We start from the raw sequence: 25959 nt of genomic DNA on the forward strand, positions 1-25959 counted from the left end.
TCTATCTTTATCAAACCCATTTATTGTAGTATATTAACTTGATTTTTATCATTCTCTTGTCCTTCGATTAATTCATCCTCAAGTATCAATAATAACAGTTTAACTTAATATTTTTTTATCAATTTCCAATTAAATTGATTTTTAATTAATTTTGTACACTAATTTTTAATTTAAAATAACAGTAATTCATTTAAGGGATTAAATTATAATATAGATACATAAAAAGTATAGAAATGTAACCAAAGGTTTTCTGCGAATTTGTTGGAAGAGGGGTATAACCGTTAATTTAGCTAAATGCAGGCCTCATTTCACTATAAAAACTACCCCTCAAAGCCCAATTATCTAATTGCAAAAAATACATGATTTAATCACACTTTCTGGTCCTTTCCGCTTTCTCTTTTATCTTCTCAATTCTCAGTTACCACCTTCATTCATTTTCTACTCACAACTGAAAATGGCTAAGAATACTATGATGCGTGCTGTTCAATACAACACTTATGGCGGAGGTGCCGCTGCTTTGAAAGTAATCTTCTTCATCCTTTTATTTGCTTGCTTCTTCTTCTTTTTTTCTTGGTCTTTTTGTTAGCATTTTTTCTTATAATTTTCCCAGATCAAAAGTTAAAACAAAGTAAAAATGGTCTAATTCTGAATCTCATACCTCTATTTTATCAGAATTGAATTTCATTTATCAAAATTCGACATTATGGAAACTGCAAAATAATTCAGTTTCAACTACTGATTTTTGCTTCTTCTTTTTTCTTTTTGCTATTTCATTTTTGCCTAACTGTTGATCTTTAATGTTAGTTTTATACATGGTGATGTTTGACAATATGAAGATGAACTTATTGGGCTAACATCTCAGCTTCTTTTTATAGAAGAATATAAATAAATTAAAATAGAGGATTAATTTCCGAGTTTTTATAAGGTAGCAGGATAAATTCATAATTAGATTCGAATATATATATCACGATTAGAAATGGAGATTTGAATCCCGGTTGTTTATCTACTGTGATTATATTGACCAAGGGAGACTAAGAATGGATAATTAAATTTACGAAGGAATATAAATGTTCATATTGTTTATGCTTTTGGTGTTGATTTATGTAGGTATTATAGCAGAACAAAAAGCTGCTAAATCTGAAGCTTAGCTGGCATGTTTAGTAGTGTTTAAGAAAAGTATTTCTGGCTTTAAAAGTACTTTTGAAAGAGAAAGATGTGCTAAATAAATTCTTTAGGTTGAAATTTTTAATTTTTCAAAAATGTTTTTGAAATTTTTAGTTTTTCCTCTCCAAAAGCACTTTTGGTGCTTAATTACTTTTTCACTCCTCTTATAACATAGTATTTCCTTTTTTCTTTTCTTGATGAGTAATTACAAATATGTTAAAATTATTAATTAAAAATAAAAAACATATTTTTTAAAATACTAATTACAAATATTTAATGGTTATATTTAAATATTTAAAATATAGTTTATATATTCTAATTAAATTTTATAAATAATTAATATTTATTGCTTAAAAATATTTATAATTTATATTTCATATATTAAAATATTAACAACAAGTTATAATATTTTTTTAATTTTTACTAAAATATAATAATATTAACTAATTTAAATATTATTTAAATACATATTTATTACTTGATAATAACATATCTAAAAGGGACATTTTAGATTTCAAAACACTTTTTGACAGCAATGCTAAACACTCAAAATTTAAATTAAATTTTTTAAAAGCACTTGTCAAAAGTACTTTACACGTCACTTTTCAAAAGTATTGGTAAACTAGTCTTTAACAATAACATCCGACGACTTCAGATTTTGAAACTTAATATGTACAATCCTTCTCCTACGTAAAAAGATAAAAAAGAGTAGGCATTGGAAGCTTAGTTTGAGTCAAAGCTCTGAAATTCCAATTTGTATTGTGGAAGGCCGAGAGGTCTATCCACTCATTTGCAGTGAAACGACTTAATGATATGAAGGTGCATATTACTCCTGCATGTGACAGTGCGTGCGGGCGTGTTGTTCAAAACTCCAAAAGGGATATGGAACTGAGAGGGTTCATGGTACAGTTATAACATATATCTGCAAATGTATTTGCTGCAGCATGTTGAACTTCAAGTTCCTTCTCCAAAACAAGATGAAGTTTTACTAAAAATGGAGGCAACTAGTATAAATCCATTTGACTTGAGAATACAGAAAGGGATAGTGTGGCCATTTTTGCCTCGCAAATTCCCCCACATACCTGGTACCTACCATTTATCTCTCCATCTGCAAACATTGCACTTCTCTTCAATGCCAAATATTTCAAATGCCTATTTTCGATCGTCGGCTAAAGAATTTTTTGTTGGAGCAGGTATTGATGCAGCAGGAGAAGTCTTCGAGGTCGGATCAGGAGTCAAGAATTTCAAAGCTGGCGATAAAGTTGTGGCCGTGCTTTTCGTAAGTCGCCATTCTTATTCTTCTGGTCTATGTTATTCTGATTTGAGTGCGAGTATTTGTTACATGTTTGACAATATGTATCAGACAAGAGTATCAGATACGAATACGAGCTGCAGGGTAGCATGGTAATTCAATTTGGATAAATAGTTTATGGCATTTGTGGTTTTAGTGCAACCCCAATAGTTCTTGAAGAAAAATCTAACTTTTTAAAGCTTTTTCATATATTTGGAAGTCCCAAAGAGTGTCGTGTCCCGTTACCATGTTCGAGTGTGTGTTCCACTTAAACTATTTGTTGGTTATTATTGGGACAACCCCAAGGCCCCAAACTTTTGTGCCGTGTCTCTTTCGGTATTGAGTCGTATCATGTTTATAATGCAATCACCTTATTTACATGACTATCTTTTCCGAGTAAGTGATCCTCAGACTTTGTTCGGTTAATAAAGGAGCTTTGTTTCATCTGCAATTTAGCATCGTTTTAAGTCATTGGCTATGGCAAATTATTACGAATATATATTGCAATGACAGAACATATGTGGAGGTGGACTGGCTGAATTTGCTGTGGCGAAGGAGAATTTGACAGTTTCAAGGCCACCAGAGGTAACGGCTTTTCAAGGAGCAGCTTTACCAATCGCTGGCCTCGCAGCTCACGAGTGTCTCCTCCGTACGCCCGGGTTCAGCTACGAAAAAACCGGCCAGCAACTAAACCTCCTGATTACTGCCGCATCGGGCGGCGTAGGTCAATACGCAGTTCAACTCGCAAAGCTTGGAAACGCACACGTGACAGCCACTTGTGGCGCACGTAATCTTGATTTAGTCAAGAGCCTTGGAGCAGACGAGGTTATCGACTACAAGACCCCTGACGGGGCAGCTCTCAAAAGCCCTTCCGGCCGCAAATACGACGCTGTAATCCACTGCGCAACCGGCTTTCCTTGGTCCACTTTCAAGCCCAATTTGAGCACAAACGGCAAAGTATTCGACATTACTCCTACTCCTAGTGTTTTCATGACTTACGCTTTACAAAAGCTTACCTTTTCAAAGAAACAATTAGTTCCATTGCTTATGACACCTAAGAAACAGAAACTCGATTTTCTTCTTAATTTCGTGAAAGAAGGGAAGATTAAAGCCGTAATCGATTCGATACATCCCTTAAGTAAGGCCGAAGAAGCATGGGCTAAAAGCATTGATGGCCATGCCACTGGTAAGATCATTGTGGAACCTTAAGTTTATGAGATCTCATTTGATTATTTAATACTGGTGGTTTCAATGCAATAAAAATGATGAAATTTGAGTTTCATCATGTTGTAGATGATAGCTATCTATAATTAGGATTTGTAAATTTTGTTTTAATGCAATAATTTTGATTTCTCTCTCTTAATTTACATAATGTATACTTAACTCTCTAACTGAGCTAGCTAGGAGAAGGGATTATATGAAACTGTGATTTCATGTCATTCTTATCCCTTTTCAATAGGAGAATGACAAATGTTAGGATCGTCCCGATTAAGCAACGAACAAGTAAAAATAGTAGAAGAAATTGAGAAGATGAACACACAAATTTAACGTGGAAAAACCCCTCAAAAGAGGATAAAAAACCACGGGCAAAGATAATTTTACTATAATGGCAAAAGAATAAAGAGTACAAAAGATGAAGATAAAAACTAAACCCCGAAAACCCGAAAAACAAAGAACCCTCAAACGTAAACACAAAATTCTCTGAATGTGTTATGAGTTCTAATCTAATGGGTGTCTCTTAATTCTAAGATTGTAAAGGAGCCTATTTATAGGCTAAATTAGTAAGTCAAATAAACTATACTAATAAATGCTAAATATATTATACTAATAAATACTAAATCTTCTAGAAAGAAAATGTATTTTTATTTAACTTGACTTGCAAGCAATCTCTTAGAATTTGGGTCACACAATTCTAACAACAAATCAAATTTTTTTCTTAATTTTTAGTATTTTTAGTTGGATTTAAATTTTTTTCAGGACGAAAAAGTTGAATATTAGGAGCAAAAATTCGATTTATCATTCTCCTATTGGAAACAGATAAGAATGACGTGGAATCACAGTTTCATACAATCCTTTCTCCTGAGCTAATACCATAAGTTGATCGAATATCAATTCAGCTGGAAAAAGACAAAAAAGGCACTCTCACTTTTCAAAGTAAATTATATTATTTTGAAAATGTTTTTATAGCAAAATATACACAATATGATTTGGAACTTATACCTCATTAGTTTTTATATCTATATTTTACCATTCAACAAAAACCTCATTTGTTATTTATATTAACTTTTATAAATATATTGGTTACATAAATTTATTTTTTACTTATATCATGGATGTGCCTTAATATAGTTTTCTATTATATGCAGGCTTAATAGGTGAAGAGAATTAATTTATAATATTAACTTTTAATTTATTACGTTTATTAAATAATTCAAATCTATTTAAAGTAAATAAATTAATCACTTGAAGTTGTGGCACTTGATTTTAGACTTAATTGAGTTGATAATATAAGCTAAAATCTTACAATCTTTTACTTGAAAAGAGATAGTTAACTCTTTCATCTATTAAGTAATTTTTTTAATAATTTTTAAAGTTTTACGAGTTAATTTATTAAAAACATTTTCACGTTTCGTAAATTAAATATTTCTTTCAATATTTGCAAAATGCTTAATTTCTTAAAATATTATTCACATTTTAAGTAATGTACTTTAATGATTTACGAATTAATTTCTTAAATATCATTTCAAGTTTTAAGTAAGTTTTCATGTATCAAGTATTTTTTTTCATGAGTTCTAAATTATTTAATTAATTTTTCAATGTTTTACGATTTATGACTTTCATAAAAAACCATTTCAAGTTTTAAGTAGCCTTTCATGTTGTTTCATCAATTTTCGATTTCAAGAAAAATAAAAATTAACTTAATAAATTATTGAAAAAATATATAGAAAATTTGATTTTGAGTACTTGAAATTTTATATAAAAATAAGAGTCTCACTAATTTATTTGGGTAAATCTGATTAGCCACTTATAAAATCGTCTTTTAGAAATTAAAAAAAAAAATTTTGAGTTGCATAAAAAATTATATTAAAATTTAAGTTCAAAAATCGATTAAAATTTTAGAAACATTTAAAATTGATACATTATTAAACGCGTGTTGTTTTAATTTTAAAAATACAAAGTTTAATTCATTATTTAAATGTAATATGAATACACAAGAATTTATTAGCGTTTCTTTTAGAGTAAATCACGTTATATTTAAAAACAAAACCCTCTGATACTATCCTACTACACAGGCAGGGATGATGCTAGTGGTGGTACGTTCTCCACATTTTAAAATGAGAAGTTACAGGTTTAGTGTTTTAAAATTTATAAATTTTAATTTAATATATAATAAAGTTGTACTTTATTTCTAAAAATAATAGAATTTTATTTTAATTCTTTAACAATTTATAAAAATATAAACTATTAAAATAATAAAATTATATTTTAACTGAATCAATTGGTTTCTTTACATAAGAAAAAGAAAGTAATAACACAAACTTCAAGTTATTATTATTACTATTATCTTTTGAAGTGTAATAAATGCAATAAAATAAAAATAAAAATATAAGTGATTGAACTAAAATTCGAAAATTACGCATAATAAATTTTAAATATAGATACTCATAAACCAATACAAAATATATTTAAAAAACTACCGAATATTTTATTTAAACAAATATTTTCCCACTATAAACTTCTTAAATATGTGAAAACGCGCATGTGATTCACTAAATACAAGGGTATAGTGGGAGACATAATTATGATATATCAAAGATTTAATAATTTATTTGGGCAAAATGCCTTTATGCCACAGGACACACACACAAAAAAGAAAGAAATATCTTTTAGATTTTTTAAAATTATTAAATACCCAAATGAAACACTGGCATTTTAAGTTGTAAACTACTTTTTTTATTTAGTTTTGTTTATAGTGGGTGAATATTTGATAGTTTTTTAATATATTTAAATAACTTGAATCTTACCAAAAAAAAACTGTACTTATATCATAATGGCTGCCAACTTTTGCGAAGTACCAATCCCAACTCCAAATCAAGGCGAAGTTCTGGTTAAATTGGAGGCAATTAGTCTAAATCCAATTGACTGGAAAATGCAGGTGCCCATTTTCACCAAAATATTTCCCCTACATACCTGCTACTTTATATATATTTTACTCTTTTCATCTTTTTGGTCTTGAAATATTCTTGAGACTCTTTTTCTTCTGTTAACCAAGGTTATTGTTAAAACGACAGATTTTGTCCATTTGAGGATAATCCCTTTTGTTTATTAACCAACAAAACAATATACTGGTTGAGGTTATCTTTGTTAGTAAATATTCCACCAAATTCATAAATCATAAATATAAGTTAAAGTGTATCGCGTATTCTGGAATTTAGCAAGTTTTTCCATCATAAAACGGGAGTATAGATCACAATAGAAAAATACTCAACAATCTCAAAAGAATGAAAAGAACGAGTGCGAGAGGGATGATAGAATTTTTAAGGTGCGTATATTATGAAAACGAACTAGGATTTTATAGGACTTCAACCGGCGGAGTAAAAAGTGGATTTGATTTAACCAAGAATAATTTAAAAATGATTCAATGAATCTAGGCGGAAGGAGAGGACGAGTGAGAGGAGAACTGGAGATGGATAGATTTATATTACGAAAGTGAACCAGAGTATTCATAAGATTTCAACTAATTAAAAATAACAAAGGTAAATTGAGTAAAAGGGGAATTTGATTTAGCCAAAATTAGTTTAAAAATACTTAATGATTCAAGGAATTTAGACTTGGCACAACATACAACATGTAGGGAGAAAACTACCAGTTTAAAATACATCGACTTTTTGGAACTAAGTTTCATGTATGCAGATTCACCCTCTCAACTTGGTTCGTATTAGTCTAATAATAAAATATAATGACTTATAAGGCTTTTACCATGATATTCGATTCTTTTAAAATTTCACAAGGTAATTTTATGGCATACATTAAAGATTGCTATCTCAAAAGAAAAGTTGGCTAGCAATATATACCAGTAATATTAAAAGAATCTAACTTTAAATCATTAGTAAGTAATGCAGTTTTCTTTGTTGATATTGGGATTGCCCCTTTCTAATCATTGGCTAAAGAATAATATGTTCATTTCTTCTTGTGCAGCTACTGATGTAGCCGGAGAAGTCATAAAGGTCGGACCGAGAGTCACAAATTACAAAACCGGGGACAAAGTTGATGCTATGCTTAATCATCCTGTAAGTGTTCATTCTTGTTCTTCTTCCTTTTGCTATGCCTATCTTATGATTATATTTGCAATCATAGACTGGAGGCGGACTAGCTGAATATGCTGTGGCTAAGGACAACTTGATAGTTTTAAGGCCACCGGAAGTATCAGCAGCCGAAGGTGCAAGTTTGCCCGTTGCCGGTCTCGCAGCTCTCCAGGCAGTTACTGAGTCAGCCGGGGTCAAGCTCGACGGAACTGGCCGGCATGTAAACCTCTTGATTACTGCTGCTTCAGGTGGTGTAGGTCAATATGCAGTTCAACTAGCAAAGCTTGGAAACACAAATGTGACAGCCACTTGTGGTGCTCATAATTTGGATTTAGTCAAGAGCCTTGGAGCAGATGAGGTTCTTGACTACAAAACTCCCGATGGGGTGGCTCGTAAATACGATGTCGTAATCCATTGTGAGATGGACATTCCTTGGTCTACATTTGAGCCTAATTTGAGTACAAACGGGAAGGTAATCGATTCGAAGCATCCGTTAAGGCTGAAGAAGCATGGGCTAAGATCAGTGATGGTCATGCCACTGGTAAGATTATTGTGGAGCCTTCAGTTTTATGAATGTTACTTGATACTTGAAGTTATCACCGGTTAAAACATTGAACAATTATCCTTGGAGTTCCATGTTATTGAGAGTCAATCGTGTTTAGATATTGAAAATCATGTTTATGTTTATGAAATGTATTGGCTATGATTGTAATGTGAAATATTGGGTGCATTAATCCCACGTTGGAAATAATATTTGGGCGCACATCTAATCACACCTTTTTTTTGGAAAGAAGACCACATAATGTTAATATCTTTTTCTGTAAATCTTTGAGATTTATGAAAGGTTAAAATATTTTGTAAATTTTTGTATTTTTCATAAATTTGAAATTTATTTTTTGTATTTTTATTTTTAGAAATTTAATTTTTTAATAGATATTTCAAATTTTAAAATTCAGATTCAATTGTTAACCTTATTAAATTTATTTTGTTAAATTTAAGTTAATTATAATGTCGATTTTTTAGTTACATTTCTACTAAGAGTATTTTTTTTTTATTTTAAAATGTCCCAGCAACAAATTTATCAAAAAAAATAACGATTTTAACAATTAAAATTAAATTTTAAAATCTAAAAACTAAAAGTATTAAATTCCTAAAAATAAAAGTATAAAATAAACTGTGATTAAGCTACAAGTTTGAAACATGATTAGAAGAAGAAATCAATTGTAACACATTCCAAGATTGAGTGATAACAAAATTCAAAAGAAAAAAAAATCAGACTCTACAATACAAAGCAATTAAAATTTTAAGTGTTATTTGAAATGAAAATTTTAAGTCCTGTGTAATTTAATTTTAAATTTTCAATTAAAATATGATATAATTTGTTATGTTAATCATTATATTATTAATAATTTAATCATCAAAATATAAGAAAACGTAATATTTTAAATTTTAGTGTTCAAAGCGTATTATCGCAATTAACGCCATGTTTGGTTGGGTGTATTGGCTCGGTGGGCCCCACTTAAGATGCCTCTATGCCGTTGTTTGGTTCATGGTTATGCTATTACGCCTGTAATACAATACTAACCTAATCGGTGAAATCCACCGATTTGTAATACATCCCATTTGCTCAGATCAGGTGCTGCATCCTTTACCCTCCCTGTTTTACCCTCCCGATTGGCTTCCCCATTGTCTTCCTTCCTTCTACCTTCTGCCCATTTGCTCAAGTTTCGACTGATTTCCTTCTACCTTCTTTTCTTTTTCTTTACAACTTCTCTGTCACTCTTTCGATTGCTCTCAAGTAGTGGGTTTCCAGGTTACTGCTACTGAAAGGTAAAGGTTACTGCCTTGTTAGTGCATTCACTTCTTCAACTTTTGTGTTTAGACTGTTCTAGTGGATGAGACTCCAATTTGGAGTTTGTAACACGAATCTTATTGAGCAAATGTAACACAAAAGTGAGGGTGATTTGCTAGTTTGATTAGACCAATTTTCCTCTGATGCTTCTTTGATGCTACTGAGATTCCCCTGGACAGGTGGACATTAATTTTTTACTTTCACTTTGTAATCTTGTTTCCTTTAGGTCACACAAGGGATATCAGAGTTCATGCCAACACCTTCTGAGAACCGTGAATGTTGCAAGAACAAATACAATGTCCAACATACAGTACTGGTATGCATTTTGTGCATTCTATTTGGTTAATTAGATGTTGTAGGTTGCTATTGTGTTTATTCTTGGGAACCTACATCTGTTTTTAGGTGAAGTTCAACTTTGACACAATTGATGAAACTGATCTCCTTGAAAAGACATTGGTTGAGACGTTTTGAAGAGTAATTGCCCAAATTTTTTGGTAAGTTGATTCTGTGCAGGCACACAGTTTATTGAAAATATAATTTATGAGATTATTGAGGTCCAAGTAATTAAAAATTAGATAGCTGCATGTGTATAGCCAAGCTGAATGAGCTTTCATATGTACGAACAAAAGAAAATTAGGAATTGAACTTTATACTACAAATGGATCAAAAAAGAATATTAAAGGGGCCCCTGTGTAATAGCCCGATTTTAGGCCTAGTCGAAACAGTGGTTTCGGGACCACAAATTCGACGAGAAAAAAAAAGTAATGGCCTGAATTTTCAGAGGTGTCGGGACCACATGATGATTTATCGTGAAATTAGAGCTTTAAATTGTTCATATGCTGATTTTATTGAAAGAATTGAATAGAAAGTGAATGTTTGGGACCTAATAGTAAAAGAGTTTGAAGATAGAGTTATATGTGGAAATTATGGATTTCAATAGTTGAGTAACAACTTATAATGTCTAGGTAAAGTATTAATTGAGAAAATTAGATTAATTGAGGGGTTAATTGAGAAAGGACCGAATTGTATAAACTGTGAAATTTGGGGCAAAATGGAAATCAACATTTTGCACTAAAGCAGTTTTGGGCAGCAGCAGTAGTGTAACTTTGAAAAATCACCAAAAATTGTAGAGATTGAATTAGAGGATGAATAAAATATGAAACTAAAGCTTATTGAGTCTAGTTTCTTATAAAAGAAATGGTGTGAGCAATGGAATTATAAATCATGAGATATAATAGATTTTGTGAGACAAGGTCAGAATGAATTCGGGTTCCCCTGTTCTGACTTTGGAAAATCAAAAATTATTATGAGTTATAATTTATATGGTTAGAATCCTTAATGAGTCTATTTTTATAAGAAACAAACGAAAACATCATCCAAATTCTTTACAATGAGATAATTAATTTTTAGTGAAGAGTGGTCGGAACTGTCAGACAGCGAAATAGGGGAAACTTTAAAGAATAAACTGTACTATTTGGCTGAACCAAAAATTCTGAAAATTTTATGATATGAAGATATGTGAGTCTAGTTTCAGGAAAAATTAACGGATCTTAATTTGGAGCTCTGTAGCTCCGGATAAAAATAATTTAGTGACTCTGACTCGGATAAACAGTTTTGAATATACATGTGAGTGAATAGTGAAATTATAGCTAATGTTGTTTAAGTGTGTTATACACATTAAGGATGTGGAATGTAGAGGAGGAGGAGGAAAATTGGGAAATATATGAATGATTTGTGTATAATTGGTCATATGCTTGATTTTAATTGATAAACGATGAAATATGAATTATACTTATATTTGTGCATTATTGGTCATGGTTTAAACTCATGTGTGAAAATAAAGTTTCATAGTATGTGTGTATGGTATATTCAATATATGATGTGGCATGAAATAATGTCATGAATGGTTTATGAATTAACACATGTTGGTAAGCCTGATATATGAATAAATGATCAAATTGAGCGGAACGCCGGATTTGAGTACTTCTGATCAAGTGAGAAAGTGATAAGTGGTAGCATTAGCTACACTTATCTGATCAAGTGAGAAAGTGATAAGTGGTAGCATTAGCTACACTTATCTGATCAGTGAAAAAGTGATAAGTGCTACACTTATTTGATCAAGAGACAAAGTGATAAGTGGTAGCTTTAGCTACACTCATCTGATCAAGTGAAAAAGTGATAAGTGCTATACTTATCTGATAAAGTGACAAAGTGATAAGTGTTAGCCTTAGCTACACTTATCTGATCAAGTGAGAAAGTGATAAGTGGTAGCCTTAGCTACTCTTATCTGATCAAGTGACAAAGTGATAAGTGGTAGCCTAGCTACACTTATCTGATCAGGGACAAGTGATAAGTGATCATATGTAAGACCATAGTTATACTATGGCAAAGTGAATGTGAAGTACTCAATTTTCCGTAATTGTTCCCTAATTTGATTAAGGATGGTAAGTGACAAATGGGCCCAAAAGAATTAAAGTAAATGGATAAGTGGTAGTGTATTTATATCAGGACGATGTTGTTATTCAAGCTAAAATGATATTTTCGTTGCAAAATTGAGAATTTCATAAATGTGTTATTGAATGGTATAATCAATAAACATTAAGTTAAATGGTAAATACGTATTAGTGTTGAACTTGATGTCATTGAATTGTACGTGAATTAAATGGAAATTGCTAGTGATATGATCTAAATCGTGAGCATGAGAAATTGCGAATTGAGGGAAATGGAAATGAAGCATTGAATTGCATGAGTATGTATCGGGTCTCGTAAGCCCTAATTATTATGATTATAACATTTGAGGATATACTGTGAAAAGTTATAAAAGCATGTTAATTATTTTGAAAGTTTTAATTTAAATGAAATTTTATAACTCGGTTAAATACGTTTACAAGTGCATGTGTTTTGGTAATGCCTCGTACCCTATTCCGGTATTGAATACGGGTAAGGGGTGTTACACCCAGAGAGCTTCTTTTATCTGATATACATTTCTTGCTTGAATGTACATAATATAAATTTCATTAGCTGAATTGGTTGGTCTCTTCCGAATCCATGAAATCAATGGGCAAATACTTTTCTCTATTTGAACATACATGGTTATGTAGCTTGTGAATGTTATTTCTGAGTACATATATACTGGTGTATGATAAATACTTTCCTTTTTGCTTGGATTATCACCCTCTTTAACATCTACTTTTCTAAAATTTTGGGTTCCAAAAAGGTTATGATCCTTTAAATGAATGAGGTTTATTTGTCAGTTGGAAAATACGTTTAAGTTTGAATCCTTCCTGTTTATTGGTATTTTCTTCATGCTTTTTTCTGGTGTATTTCTTCAATATACATTCTGTTAAGTGACTGATGCTCTCTTATCAAATAAGCCTAACCATGTTTTTGTGCTCTCTTATCAATATACAGGTTCTTCTTCATTGCACTCTGCCCCGAGTAGCTCATTGCAGGTTAGTTTCCCCGATTGCATGTTTATCTTCAACTGTTGTGCATGTATATTATTGAAATTTAGATTTGTTATCTTTGTCTCTGTTATCATTGAATCCCTTTTTATTATTTTCTTGATCATTTAGCACAGGAAGATAATCAAGTTCTCTGTTTCCTTCTACCTTCTACCTTCTTTTCTTTTTCTTTACAACTTCTCTGTCACTCTTTCGATTGCTCTCAAGTAGTGGGTTTCCAGGTTACTGCTACTGAAAGGTAAAGGTTACTGCCTTGTTAGTGCATTCACTTCTTCAACTTTTGTGTTTAGACTGTTCTAGTGGATGAGACTCCAATTTGGAGTTTGTAACACGAATCTTATTGAGCAAATGTAACACAAAAGTGAGGGTGATTTGTTAGTTTGATTAGACCAATTTTCCTCTGATGCTTCTTTGATGCTACTGAGATTCCCCTGGACAGGTGGACATTAATTTTCTACTTTCACTTTGTAATCTTGTTTCCTTTAGGTCACACAAGGGATATCAGAGTTCATGCCAACACCTTCTGAGAACCGTGAATGTTGCAAGAACAAAGACAATGTCCAACATACAGTACTGGTATGCATTTTGTGCATTCTATTTGGTTAATTAGATGTTGTAGGTTGCTATTGTGTTTATTCTTGGGAACCTACATCTGTTTTTAGGTGAAGTTCAACTTTGACACAATTGATGAAACTGATCTCCTTGAAGAGACATTGGTTGAGACGTTTTGAAGAGTAATTGCCCAAATTTTTTGGTAAGTTGATTCTGTGCAGGCACACAATTTATTGAAAATATAATTTATGAGATTCTTGAGGTCCAAGTAATTAAAAATTAGATAGCTGCATGTGTATAGCCAAGCTGAATGAGCTTTCATATGTACGAACAAAAGAAAATTAGGAATTGAACTTTATACTACAAATGGATTAAAAAAGAATATTAAAGGGGCCCCTGAGAGCTTCTTTTATCTGATATACATTTCTTGCTTGAATGTACATAATATAAATTTCATTAGCCGAATTGGTTGGTCTCTTCCGAATCCATGAAATCAATGGGCAAATACTTTTCTCTATTTGAACATACATGGTTATGTAGCTTGTGAATGTTATTTCTGAGTACATATACTGGTATATGATAAATACTTTCCTTTTTGCTTGGATTATCACCCTCTTTAACAGCTACTTTTCTAAAATTTTGGGTTCCAAAAAGGTTATGATCCTTTAAATGAATGAGGTTTATTTGTCAGTTGGAAAATACGTTTAAGTTTGAATCCTTCCTGTTTATTGGTATTTTCTTCATGCTTTTTTCTGGTGTATTTCTTCAATATACATGCTGTTAAGTGACTGATGCTCTCTTATCAAATAAGCCTAACCATGTTTTTGTGCTCTCTTATCAATATACAGGTTCTTCTTCATTGCACTCTGCCTCGAGTAGCTCATTGCAGGTTAGTTTCCCCGATTGCATGTTTATCTTCAACTGTTGTGCATGTATATTATTGAAATTTAGATTTGTTATCTCTGTCTCTGTTATCATTGAATCCCTTTTTATTATTTTCTTGATCGTTTAGCACAGGAAGATACAGTGCTAGGATTATTAATTAATTTCATCGATTTTTGCTTATTCCTGATTAAATCTTTTAAATATGATAAATAGCGATAAAGAAAGAGGCGATTAGACTTTACTGGCATTTTAGCATATATGGTTTTTGGTGTAGGGAGGGGTAGATATACATGCATTGCATGGATGTTTCTGTGAAGCAGTGGACAAAATGGATCTAATCTTTGATCCCTTAGCTTAGATGTCAAAATTTGTTGCCTTCAGTTCAAAGTTTTATTTATATTTTATATGTAAAATCCCCACTATTTCTCCACTCCTTTTTCAAACCAGTAAAAGCTTATTCTTCTATCTCTTAACTTTTCCTAATTCTATCATGCACATTGATGCATTCGTTTTTTTATACCATTATTGATCTGGGTATGCTTGATTTTGTTAGTTTTAATGGGTTTTTTTTTGCTTAATTCTTGTTTTGATCTAATTGCTTGATGCGAATGTCATTTTTTTAGATTGTTCTCGAATTTCTATTTTATCTTTAAGCTGCTAGATCATGATGGTTCTATCTACTTGTTAAATCTTTATTCTCCTATTTTAAGTGCAAGGGAATTTAAGAATTTAGTTTTATGGCAAGGGCTATAGGAATGATTTAATTTGTTATTGGTAACTAAGCATTAGAGCTTAAAAGATCTTAGCTCTGAGCAAATTTTCTGTATTTTACTAAACTTTGTTGAATTATAATTTAATTATCTTTTCATTCAGCATGTGTTATTTCATTAAATTTAGTATTGAGCTTTTGATTCATGATATTGAACTAACGATATAATATTATAAACTGTTCACCTTTTGATTCATGATATTAAAAACAATAAATAATGTTAATTTATTTTTTTTTCTTAAGATAATTATGTCAGGTGTTCCACAATCACATGCTTCTTCTCAAGCTTCTCGAGGAAGCAAAAGAAAATGGATTCCAGAAGAAGATGCAGCCTTCGTTTCTTGCATGGTGGATTTGCACAATGTAGGAACATTTAATGCTGATACCGGGTTCAAGGCCGGTTATTTGAACGAGCTAGAAAAATGCTAGAAAAGGCTTTACCAAGAGCAATGTTGAAGGCGAAGCCAAATATTGAATCTCGGATTAGGTGCCTAAAAAGGGAATGGTCAGTCGTCTACGGCATGCTTAATGGCCAAAACAACAGCGGTTTTGGTTGGGACGAGCATAGGCAGCTCGTTGTTGCTGAAGATACAGTTTGGGAATCCTATGTAAAGGTAAAATGTATTTCAAGTATTTATTTGTTTTTTTACAAAACTTATAACTAATATGATTTCCTCATTTTTTTTAGAGTCACAAAGAAGCCTCTCAGTTCAGACATCGTTCTTTCCCTTACTACAACCAGCTTATTGCCATATACGCAAGAGATCGGGCGACTGGGAAAGACGCTCAAACAGCTGCTGATGTTCTTGAAGAAATACATGCTGAGGATGAACGTACTACAGATATGAATGAAGAGAGAAACACATTCTATGACTGCGAAGCTAACGTCTCTTTAGACGACATGGATGTTTCTGGTACAGATCTGCGAGGAGATAGAGACCAAGGGGGTTCCTCATCTTCAAACAAGAGAAAGAAGAAATCTGATGCTCGTGATAATGTGTATTCTTCATTTGATGAGGCTGCCACTTTGTTGGGGGGAAAAATCCAGGCCGTTGGCGATCAAATCAGTAGGAGTATTGCCTCCGAGGTGGTAGTTCAGCAGAAGTCAGAAGAACATCAAAAGATGGAAGAGAAAGCTTCAAATTTATATTCAGCCTTATGGTCAATTGAAGGTTTAACCGACGATCAACGGTATGATGCTTTGAGTAAAATTCCATATCATCCAACTCAATTGATCGTTTTCTTTAGTTTACCTTTTGTTGCCCGATTGGAATGGGTCAGAAGATTTCTTTCTCACCATTAAATATCAATGTTCAAACTTTTTGATGTTGTAAAACTATATAACATATGGATTATGATGTACAATTTCATTTTCATCTAACATTTTCTTAATATAAGTTAATTATATTTATGCAGAATATAATTCTCAAGTTATATATTGATTTTAGTAAATTCATATAAGAACATTTTATTATTAAGAATTTTATGAAATTATATATCACTATTAAATTATATTTAATATTAATTATTTTAAATTGTATAAATTCATATAAGAAAATTTATTATCAAGAATTTTATGAAATTTAATATTAATTATTAAATTATATGTAATAATTATTATTTTAAATTATACAAATTCATAAAATATAATTTATTAGTTATAATTATTTTAAATTTTATTAAATCATATATTTTAATTAAAATATATTTAATATTAATTATTTCAAATTTTCATTTATAGTATCATATATTATGATTTGAGTAAATTCATATAAGAATATTAATTATTAAGAATTTTATTAAATCATATATTTTAATTATAATATATTTAATAATAATTATGTTAATTTATATTTTACAGTATCATATATTATGATTTGAGTAAATTCATATAATAATATTAATTATTAAGAATTTTATTAAATTATATATTTTAATTATAATATATTTAATAATAATTATGTTTAAATATGATTAAAATATTTATTATTGATAATAATAATCTTATTAAAATTTAAATAACAATAACAATAATCATTTACCAAAACAAATTTATGCTAAGGGTATTCTAGTCATTTTAGTTTTTTCCATTATGCTATTACACCTCTATTCCATTCAACCAAACACAAGATTACTATTACGCCTCTATTCCATTACATTCAACCAAACAGTTGATTTGCTATTACACCTTTAATCCAGTACACCTCTAATCCAATACAGCGAACCAAACACACCCTAAATCTTCATTTTACCTTTTTTAATTTAATATTGTAAAATTATATTTATAATTGAATTATTATTGATACTGTTTTTTATTTTTACAAATGGAATTAAGAAATGAATATTTCTTTGTTTAGTTTCTAATTTTTTTAGAAATATCAATTAAAGACACATTGCCATGGTTTCTTGAACCAGATCAAACCGATCAATTAGATTGGTTAGATCGGAAATCGATTGGGTACTGATCTAGAGGGAGGCATTAGATCGATTGTCCTAGGAATTAGTACGGACCAGTTGAATTGGTTAAAAATCGGTTGAATCGAATTTTATTTATTATTTAATTAATCAAATTAGGTTAATCGATGACCTGATTTATTCGATTACAGGTCTAGTTTTGAAAACCTTGCACATGATTTTATTATTATTATATATAACCACATTTGTCTTCATCTATTTTATAATTTGAGACCAATCTTGTTCAAGCTAAGGGCAACATTCAGATAAAGCCCTCTCCACGGTGATGACTCTAAAATTCAAGCTTAGTTCAAATATTTAAAGTGTAACTTTCCACTCCTTACAACCATTTGTTGGTGTGCATGATAGTTTTTTTTATTAATGTACCACATAATTATCTTTTATAATTTATTCGTTAACATAATTTAAAAATATATAATTTTTAGTATGTATAATATAAATAGTATATAAATAATTAATATATTTATGATTTTATCCTATATATTTAATATATAGACTAAATATATTTATATTAATTAAGTCTTTGGTTTAGGTTGGTGTTATGAGCCAATCAAGCAATAACTCAACTAGAAAAATTATGAAAATGTTTTATCGTAATTAAAATTAAGTTATATTATTTGAGGTTATTTTAGTCTTTTTATTTTTTTTAAAAAATCAATAAAAAATTTAAACGTGGTGAAATTTGAACTCGAGGTATTACATCAATAAAATATTAATTTTATCATTAAACTAAAAAATTATTTTAAATATTTACATTTTTATTATATTATGCTTATTTTATTACCTCGATTAATTATATATATTGATAATATTATTGATTGAGTCGTGACATTAAATCAAGATTAATAACAACATCATGATAAATAGTTGTAGTGGATTTAGTTCATTTTAACATCATACATTTTTAATGCGTTGTTATTAATTAGTTTCAAATTATATGTTTGATTATTTATTGTATGTTATTTTTAAAGTAGCCTCTACATTTTAAATACATAGTTTTCATATGCTTACATGTATGATAGAATTTTTAGTACATATAATAGTAATTTTAAAAGTAACACCATAATAAGCATTTGGTTCAAATTTTACCGATGTTTTTTAATTGGACCGGTGGTCAAACTAATCAACTCATTAGTTCATTAGTTCAAGATTAATAAATTATTAAAAATTTAAAAATTTGATTCAACTGATTTTTAGATCAATTTTTAATTTAACCAATTCAATATGACTCTCCCAATCAATACTTTGATCAATTGCAAATCGGTCTACTCTGGTTTGTTTTTACTTAGTACTCTTATAAACCCTAGAGGTGGTCAAAAGAAAGGATAGGAACCATGGAACCTTCGCCTGGATGCCCTGTTTCGCACCAACACCGTCCGATGATCCTCTATCCGCATCACCACCATACAATCCTCTGCCCTGCCCACCACAACCACCATCATACAAAAAGCTGCCCTCTCCACCATCACCACCACTATACAATAAGCTGCCCTCTCCACCACCACCACCACCACCACCACCATCACCACCTCATTACTCACCATTCTCACGTAATCCCTACTTTAGCTCCTCTTGTGTCTACAACCGCGCCAAACGAAACCCACCATTCTGGCAATCCGTAAGTTTCTCCAACTCTCAGTCTTCTTTTAATTATGGCAACATTAAAAAGAAAAAAAAGAAAACAGCCTTCGATTAACCCATTTCTGTATTCGCTTTTCAAATTTATGACATAGGTTTTCATCACAAAGCTTAGTTAATGAAATTTTGAATTGAAAATTCGGGTGCTAAAAGATAATGTTGACCCTGAATACGTTGAAGTTTTTACCATATTTTCTCAATCCCACTGCCACACCATTGTTTTCTTTAATTAAGTAAAGAATCTCTCATCTGGGTTTTGTTTTTCTTTGTTTTGGGTTATTAATTAGGGCGTTGCAAGAGCAAGAGTATGAACAACTACAACAGGTAGAAGAAGAGGATGATGAGGAAGATGAGCCCGTTTTTGTTCTAACAGATGAATGGAGGGAGTTTTTTGCAAAATCCGAAGCAAAAAGAAAATTGGGTAACAATTTTTTTTCTTCATTTTTCATCTGATATTATGTTATTTCTAATCTTAGTTTATGATCTTCATGTGTATTTTTGCGTGGATACAGAGAAGAAGCAGGCTAAGAAGAAACAGAAAAATTAAATTCTGGGAATGATGCAAGATTCTTGACTCTATCACCTCGTTTGTCACTCAAATATAGACATATCGCGGGTCGAAGTTAGTCCGAGTCAGTTTTAGATTATAATGTTTTCAGGTTTGAGTTCTTTCTTGTTTAGACCAATTTGGGTTTGGATCAATTTACAAAGCTTAGATCAAATATTTGAATTATATACTAAAAGAAAATCTCAATTGAGTACTTAGACATTCACTCTAATAACCTTTCTTCATGCTTTTAATAGTACCATTGTAATATCATACAGGTATAGGTTAAATCAAACCAGAGATCTCCATGCTTTCACTTCTTTCTTAATATACAGTCAACCGACATGGCGATAATAGATTACAGTCATGCATCGCACTGGTGTTAGGTATTTGTCTTCAACCATCTAAGGCTTAAAATCGAGTTTGCTGAAAGCAGCATTGATTCGTTCATCTGAAATTTTGTAGTTTTCGTAGAAATCTAAAATCTCCATCGAGATGTTCTTCACCTGCAAGTTTTCGATGAAATGAAGTTAGAAATGGACACTTTTTTATATTACATATGGATTTAGTTGTTTTCTTGTAACAAAAGAAACCGTAACGCACCACATTCATATCGACACTAAGCTCTTCAAACCAAGTGGTGATATCTTTCTCTCTGTGTACACTAGCAATGTACATGCAAGCTAAGGCAATCAAATATGGTGGATGTATAAGAATAAGGTCCATCTTGTATGTGTCGTTTACGAGTCCCCTGTGTTACAAGAAAACAGAAACATGTTTTTAGTACAGTCAAGACCAAGACAAATTTAGACCAACTGTCGATCACGAAAGACTACGTGCTCATTAGTGCAGCTGCTGTCTGGTCCAATGTTACTTACCTTTACATGCAAGAAACCAACTACATATGTTATACGAGGGATAATAAAGTACTCTGAAATTTCCATCAACAACTTAGGTTTATTTCAGTTCAGATAAAACGGTTTTCTTGAATACAAACTTTGCTTAATTTCTACCTCAACCGACTTCAATTTTCGGTTTCTCAATCTAGAAACACTGAAGTGACCAGCATCAAGTGCAATTCAACAGTAACCATAATATAACATGATCAGAATCCCATCTGTTTGATCTTGCATGCGCTATGGCACTAACATGATCCTTAATCTCAATAATAAAAATAATCGTACTGAACAGAGACTCGAATCAGGCAAAGTTCCATCTGTTCCATGTTAGATATAAGTTGCTATCAAACCATTGCAAGTCCTTGTCTTTTATCCTTATTCATGTGATGTCTACTTCTGTATTTGTGTTTATGTATTGTCTATCATGGAACGTGCGTAGCATTGGCAATGCCAAATGCAAAATGGAGTTTTGACACTTACCAAGATAATTGAGTCATACTCATATCATTTATGCCAGCATCCTGCAATAACCTGCCAAGATGATAGACGCAAAATGCTATTCAGACATGTCAAAATAAACAATGCCAATGAGCCGAAAGAAGAATGCCGGGTCATTTTAAACTTAAAGCAGCTTAGTTCCAAAGAATTTCATATTGCAAAAGGTTATATTAAAGCTGTGTATCAGCTATAAGTTGGTGGACCTGTATAGTATAAAAAAGTATTTACTAAATGCTAACCGAATTTTAGAGAGTAAATTTATCAAAATATAAAACATGAATGCAATTATGTCACTAGGGACTGAAAAAAGATTTAAAACAACAATAGAAAAAAAAGTGGGTAACAAGAAAAAAGATAGAGCTTAACATGAAGAATAGATCAATTACTTTACAGGATCCTATCTCTGGTATATAAACCTATATTGTTCAGACTCTTCATTTTTTTCAAGTACCCGTGTCTGACAAATGGATACGAGGATATCGCCTCCAAAGATTCCCCAAATACATAGAAAACCTTAGAAAAGTCTAACCATACATGTGCCAGATACAGGCCCGTATTTGACACTCACAACTGAGTCCAAGTAAATAGGTATAGACTGAACTTATTAAGGAAAAACTTATGGTTTCATCATTGTGCCATATTCCTTTCTAATCCCAATCGTAGATTGTTAACCATGCAAAACAGCAATGGTGCAAAGTAAAATATAACTATGGACACATAAAGATTATGGCAAATAAGATAAAATAAACTTACTGAGCTAACGTGCGATAAGGATGAAATACAACTAAATAATAGTTTAGTGCTTCTAAAATCTTCATTTCCATTTCAAGTATTTCTTTGATTTCATATCTATACTTTTCATCAGAATCTGCAAAGAAAAAATGGCAGGATTGGAGTAAACAACCGAATTTGTAGGGAGCTCAAAAGATTGATCAACCAACTTAGTGATTAAGTGATTACTTAATTTTTTGATGTAAAACACAAGAAGTCTAGCCTGCACAGTGCTTTCTTCCGCCTTGGATGCTAAATATAAGCAAGTAGGAGCAATGAGACGTGGATCATATTCACTCATGCTCTTTCTGAAAGAAAAATGAAAAACTATGGTTAGTGATTCGTAACACACTATATAAAGGAAAACAGAAGCTTCTACAGATCCGAATCTAGCAAGCTATGTTTGTACTAGACAAGCTATCGATACAATGCATCTCTATACCATGTAATTCATGATTCTAGGGTGGGACAAAAAAACATGAGCCACATGCCGAACTTTGCATGGGTGGTTAATCATAAACATCTACTACAAGAATTGTCTTAAGTGAAGGAGAAGCAAATCAGCAGGGGAACCCCAAAATGATAGATTTGCCATTTAGCCCCTTGAAATTTTATGAAATTTTATATTAGTATAATGATAAAATTGCACTCCCCCCCCCCTCAAATTATGATTCATCTCTAGCTTAAGGATTGACATTGTTAAAGAAAACCGGATAAATTTAAAAAGTTGGGATATCGTAGTTGAAATATCACAAGAAATTCATAGCTAGAGAGAGAGAAAAAGAGAGAGAGAGAGAAACCAATGAAAGTAAAAGAGAGGATAGGTTATGAGCTGCTTGTCATCAATGACTAACACAACATTATACATCAACATTACTAAACTAGGCAAAATACCTGGTATAGACGCGTCTCATATACGTAACTGCAGTTGCTACAACCCTGAAAAGGAATTTTTTTGTGAATCAAGTTTCTAATGACAAGAAGTTATATTAAAATATCATTCTGCAAAGACACATAATAAAATTCACTGATTTTCCAGGAAAAAAAGGGTCTCACAAAGAAAGAAATTAACCTTGTTCAAGCATGATATCATGTTAGCCAACTTCTGGTAATTACTCGCTATAATTCCCACAGAGAATTTGAAACAAACTTTTCTCAGAAGGAAGCCATTACGTTACGGATGATATAGTTATAGCAGCCAAAGTGTTTTAAGTACAGATTAATTTGATAAACCTGGATATGAGATTTGAAAATGAGCGTCTATAAATGTGAATGTGGGTAATTATCAGCTAAAATCAGTTTTGGGTAGCACAGCAAGACAGCTACGATATAGAAAATTATATTAACTGAATGTTAGTCACATCATCAGCAATTGAACTAGTTCAGATTCACTGATAAATGCTACAATTAGACATTGCCAGCATAAGAAACCATAGCATGCATAATATAAACGTAAAGATAAAAAGTAATCAATGCCATCACTGAACGAAAAGGTCAAAGCATTAGTAAACAGAAAGGTATTTCTTAAAAACCGAAGGACAAGATCAAACCTTTGCCTCACTTTAACAGACTGAGCCAGTTTCAATATACCTAAGAAAGTTCCAAAAAAAGAGAAATGCACAAAATCACTAACTTTAAAGAGGAAGTTATATGGAACAAAGCTATTAGTTCAATTTCAAATTAGGGAATGCACATATTTGCATTGCAAATAGCTTTCTAAAACACCACCAATTTCCTTTTATAATTCTAAGTTCTAATTACACACACACACACACACAAAAGCCACAAAGTAATTGTTTTTAGTACAGGAAAAAAAATTCTGAGATTTTTTAAACAATTCCATGGTGAAAAACAAACATTAAAGCTAGAATTAAAAGATTAAATCAAAACAAACAAAAACCAAAACCCAGATTAATAAATTTCTTAGCTTATACCCCCTCCCAAGAAAAAAATTCAAATTTCACAAAATTTACAAAATCAAGTAGAAAGAGAATCTCAAACAGAACCCATAAAAGAAAGAGGGGATTAACAGAGAAAAGGGAACACACAATTCGTCATATGCATCTTAATGAGCTTAAATTCTTCGAGAGTTAAGCCTTTATCTTTATCTAGCTGATGAACCACATCCACTTCTTCCGGGTCCAAAAGCTGCTCGCTGCACAAACAAAAATTAAATCAAATGATGAAAAAGAAAACCGCACAAATTTGAAACTATAAAAAACCAAATGATGTATTGCAAAATCAATGAAAAAAGAAAACAGTTTAATTCGGTTGTTACAAGTGAGAAGAAGTCCAGAAATTGGCCGCCATTTTTGTTTTCTTGTTTCTAAGAGAAGAACCGAATTCGTTCCTTATTTATCGAGAACTTAAAATTGACGTCGCAAAATTTAGAATTTAGAAATTCGGTCAAGTTATAGTTTTGGTCCTTCTACTATAGTTAAAATTTAAATTTAATCTTTATACTTTAATTTGAGATGATTCAATCCTTTTGTTTTCTCTTAAGAACAAAAATAAAGTTGGAACGAAATTTACAATAAGTATAAAGATCCTTTAACAAAATTTGGGCTGACCCAAGGAAAAAAAATCCTTATTTAAGCTTATTTCAAGCTAAAAGATGAGTGGTTGGTTCGGTCCATGAACAAATTTTGTTAACTACATTAGATATTCGAATTAATTAGTGACACTATAAAAGTAAGGGTAAATTATACTGGTAGTCACTCAACTATTAGTAATTTTTTTGCTCATCCAACTATTCGATTTTTTTTCATTTTTGGTCACCGGCTTTTAAATTAGTAAGGGGAAGATAATCTGTCAGCTTTTAATATTAGTATAATAGTAACTCTAACCCTCAATATTTATACATTGTGTCAATTTAGTATTAATTCTAAAAAATTTAACCATCGACATTTACACATTGTGTAATTTGGTTTTTTCTTTTTGTATTTTTTTTGTAACATTGAAGGTTAATTTTAAAAGAATGAGAAAAAGATGAAAATTATTATCTTTGAATTTTGGGTTTTCCATTTTTAGTATATTTTCAATCAAATTTAGCTAATAATTTTTTTTTTAGCTTTTTAGTTGAAAGGGTCACAAAGAAAACCAAAACTACAAAAAAAGATCAAATTGCACAATGTGTAAATGTTGAAAGTTAAAATTGTTATTATTCTAAATTTAAATATTGTCACGTCATTTTCTCGTTAGTCATTTAACGATTGGAGACTAAAAAAATCAAATTAAATAATTAAACGACCATTTTATAATTTTTCATAATTAAGTAATAAAATTTTTTACCAATAATTGGTGAGTTTACCCTAAAAATAAAGAGAAAATTATGTGAGATTAAAATATAGTAAAAAATCTAAATTTGAGCAAATTTGAACTAGAACCAATTTTGACCTACAAAATTCTTTTCGTGGACTGGATTTTGTTAGGGTCCACCCAGATTAAGCAGGCCAGGGCACTTTTAAGTTGATTTTGGGCTAGGGTACGCTTGTTAGTACACAATAAATATTTTGAAAATTTAAAACTAAGGGTCATTTAAAATGTTTTCCGTAAAATGATTTCTGGAAAATGTTTTACGTTTCTGTAAAATAATTTACTGGAAAATATTTTTTGGTGTTTGATTGAATCTGTGTAAAATATTTTCTGCTGTTTGACAGATTTCCTGAAAATATTTTCCGGAAAAGTTGTTTTTACATATATTAATATATATTAATAATTTTTTACATTTTAAATTATTTTTACATATATTTGAATGATTTATTTATAATAATACTCAATTATTAAGCTGCAATATTGATCGTTATAAATTGAAAAAAACTAATATAAAAAAATTATTTGTAATTGTG

General features: G+C 30.8%; 3 protein-coding genes and 1 pseudogene across 7 annotated transcripts; 3 read left to right on the forward strand and 1 right to left on the reverse strand.

Annotated features, from left to right (window-relative positions):
• Positions 1 to 306: 306 nt before the first annotated feature.
• Positions 307 to 3811, forward strand: LOC121219405 (chloroplast envelope quinone oxidoreductase homolog). 2 transcript variants are annotated; one of them, XM_041097507.1, is made up of 4 exons: positions 307 to 523; positions 2108 to 2249; positions 2358 to 2443; positions 2969 to 3811. In XM_041097507.1, exons 1-4 carry the CDS (start codon positions 455 to 457, stop codon positions 3662 to 3664), a joined length of 993 nt encoding a protein of 330 aa, XP_040953441.1. In that variant the 5' UTR covers positions 307 to 454; the 3' UTR covers positions 3665 to 3811. The 2 variants fall into 2 exon arrangements, with proteins under 2 accessions (XP_040953441.1, XP_040953442.1); XM_041097508.1 differs by having other exon boundaries at positions 388 to 523; positions 1933 to 2249.
• A 2695-nt stretch (positions 3812 to 6506) lies between these two features.
• LOC121219132 (chloroplast envelope quinone oxidoreductase homolog) lies at positions 6507 to 8434 on the forward strand (annotated as a pseudogene).
• A 10563-nt stretch (positions 8435 to 18997) lies between these two features.
• On the forward strand, positions 18998 to 20499 carry LOC107954052 (histidine-rich glycoprotein). Of its 2 annotated transcripts, XR_001699402.2 has the most exons (4): positions 18998 to 19376; positions 19684 to 19817; positions 19909 to 20055; positions 20222 to 20499. XR_001699402.2 is itself a non-coding variant. In XM_016889517.2 (3 exons), exons 1-3 carry the CDS (start codon positions 19093 to 19095, stop codon positions 19941 to 19943), a joined length of 453 nt encoding a protein of 150 aa, XP_016745006.1. In that variant the 5' UTR covers positions 18998 to 19092; the 3' UTR covers positions 19944 to 20157. The 2 variants fall into 2 exon arrangements, 1 of the variants encoding a protein (XP_016745006.1); XM_016889517.2 differs by lacking the exon at positions 20222 to 20499 and having other exon boundaries at positions 19909 to 20157.
• On the reverse strand, positions 20166 to 24513 carry LOC107954051 (cyclin-C1-2). 3 transcript variants are annotated; one of them, XM_016889516.2, is made up of 9 exons: positions 24390 to 24513; positions 24160 to 24266; positions 23662 to 23701; positions 23006 to 23050; positions 22301 to 22419; positions 22094 to 22208; positions 21323 to 21373; positions 20547 to 20694; positions 20166 to 20449 (listed from the first exon to the last, which is right to left on the reverse strand). In XM_016889516.2, the coding sequence occupies exons 1-9, from the start codon at positions 24419 to 24421 to the stop codon at positions 20348 to 20350; spliced, it is 759 nt and encodes a 252-aa protein (XP_016745005.1). In that variant the 5' UTR covers positions 24422 to 24513; the 3' UTR covers positions 20166 to 20347. The 3 variants fall into 3 exon arrangements, with proteins under 3 accessions (XP_016745005.1, XP_040953444.1, XP_040953443.1); XM_041097510.1 differs by lacking the exon at positions 24390 to 24513 and adding an exon at positions 23184 to 23344 and having other exon boundaries at positions 24160 to 24258; XM_041097509.1 differs by lacking the exons at positions 23662 to 23701; positions 24390 to 24513.
• Positions 24514 to 25959: the final 1446 nt, after the last annotated feature.

Source organism: Gossypium hirsutum, chromosome D07 (genome assembly GCF_007990345.1).
Source record: "Gossypium hirsutum isolate 1008001.06 chromosome D07, Gossypium_hirsutum_v2.1, whole genome shotgun sequence".
Taxonomy (NCBI): Eukaryota; Viridiplantae; Streptophyta; class Magnoliopsida; order Malvales; family Malvaceae; genus Gossypium; species Gossypium hirsutum.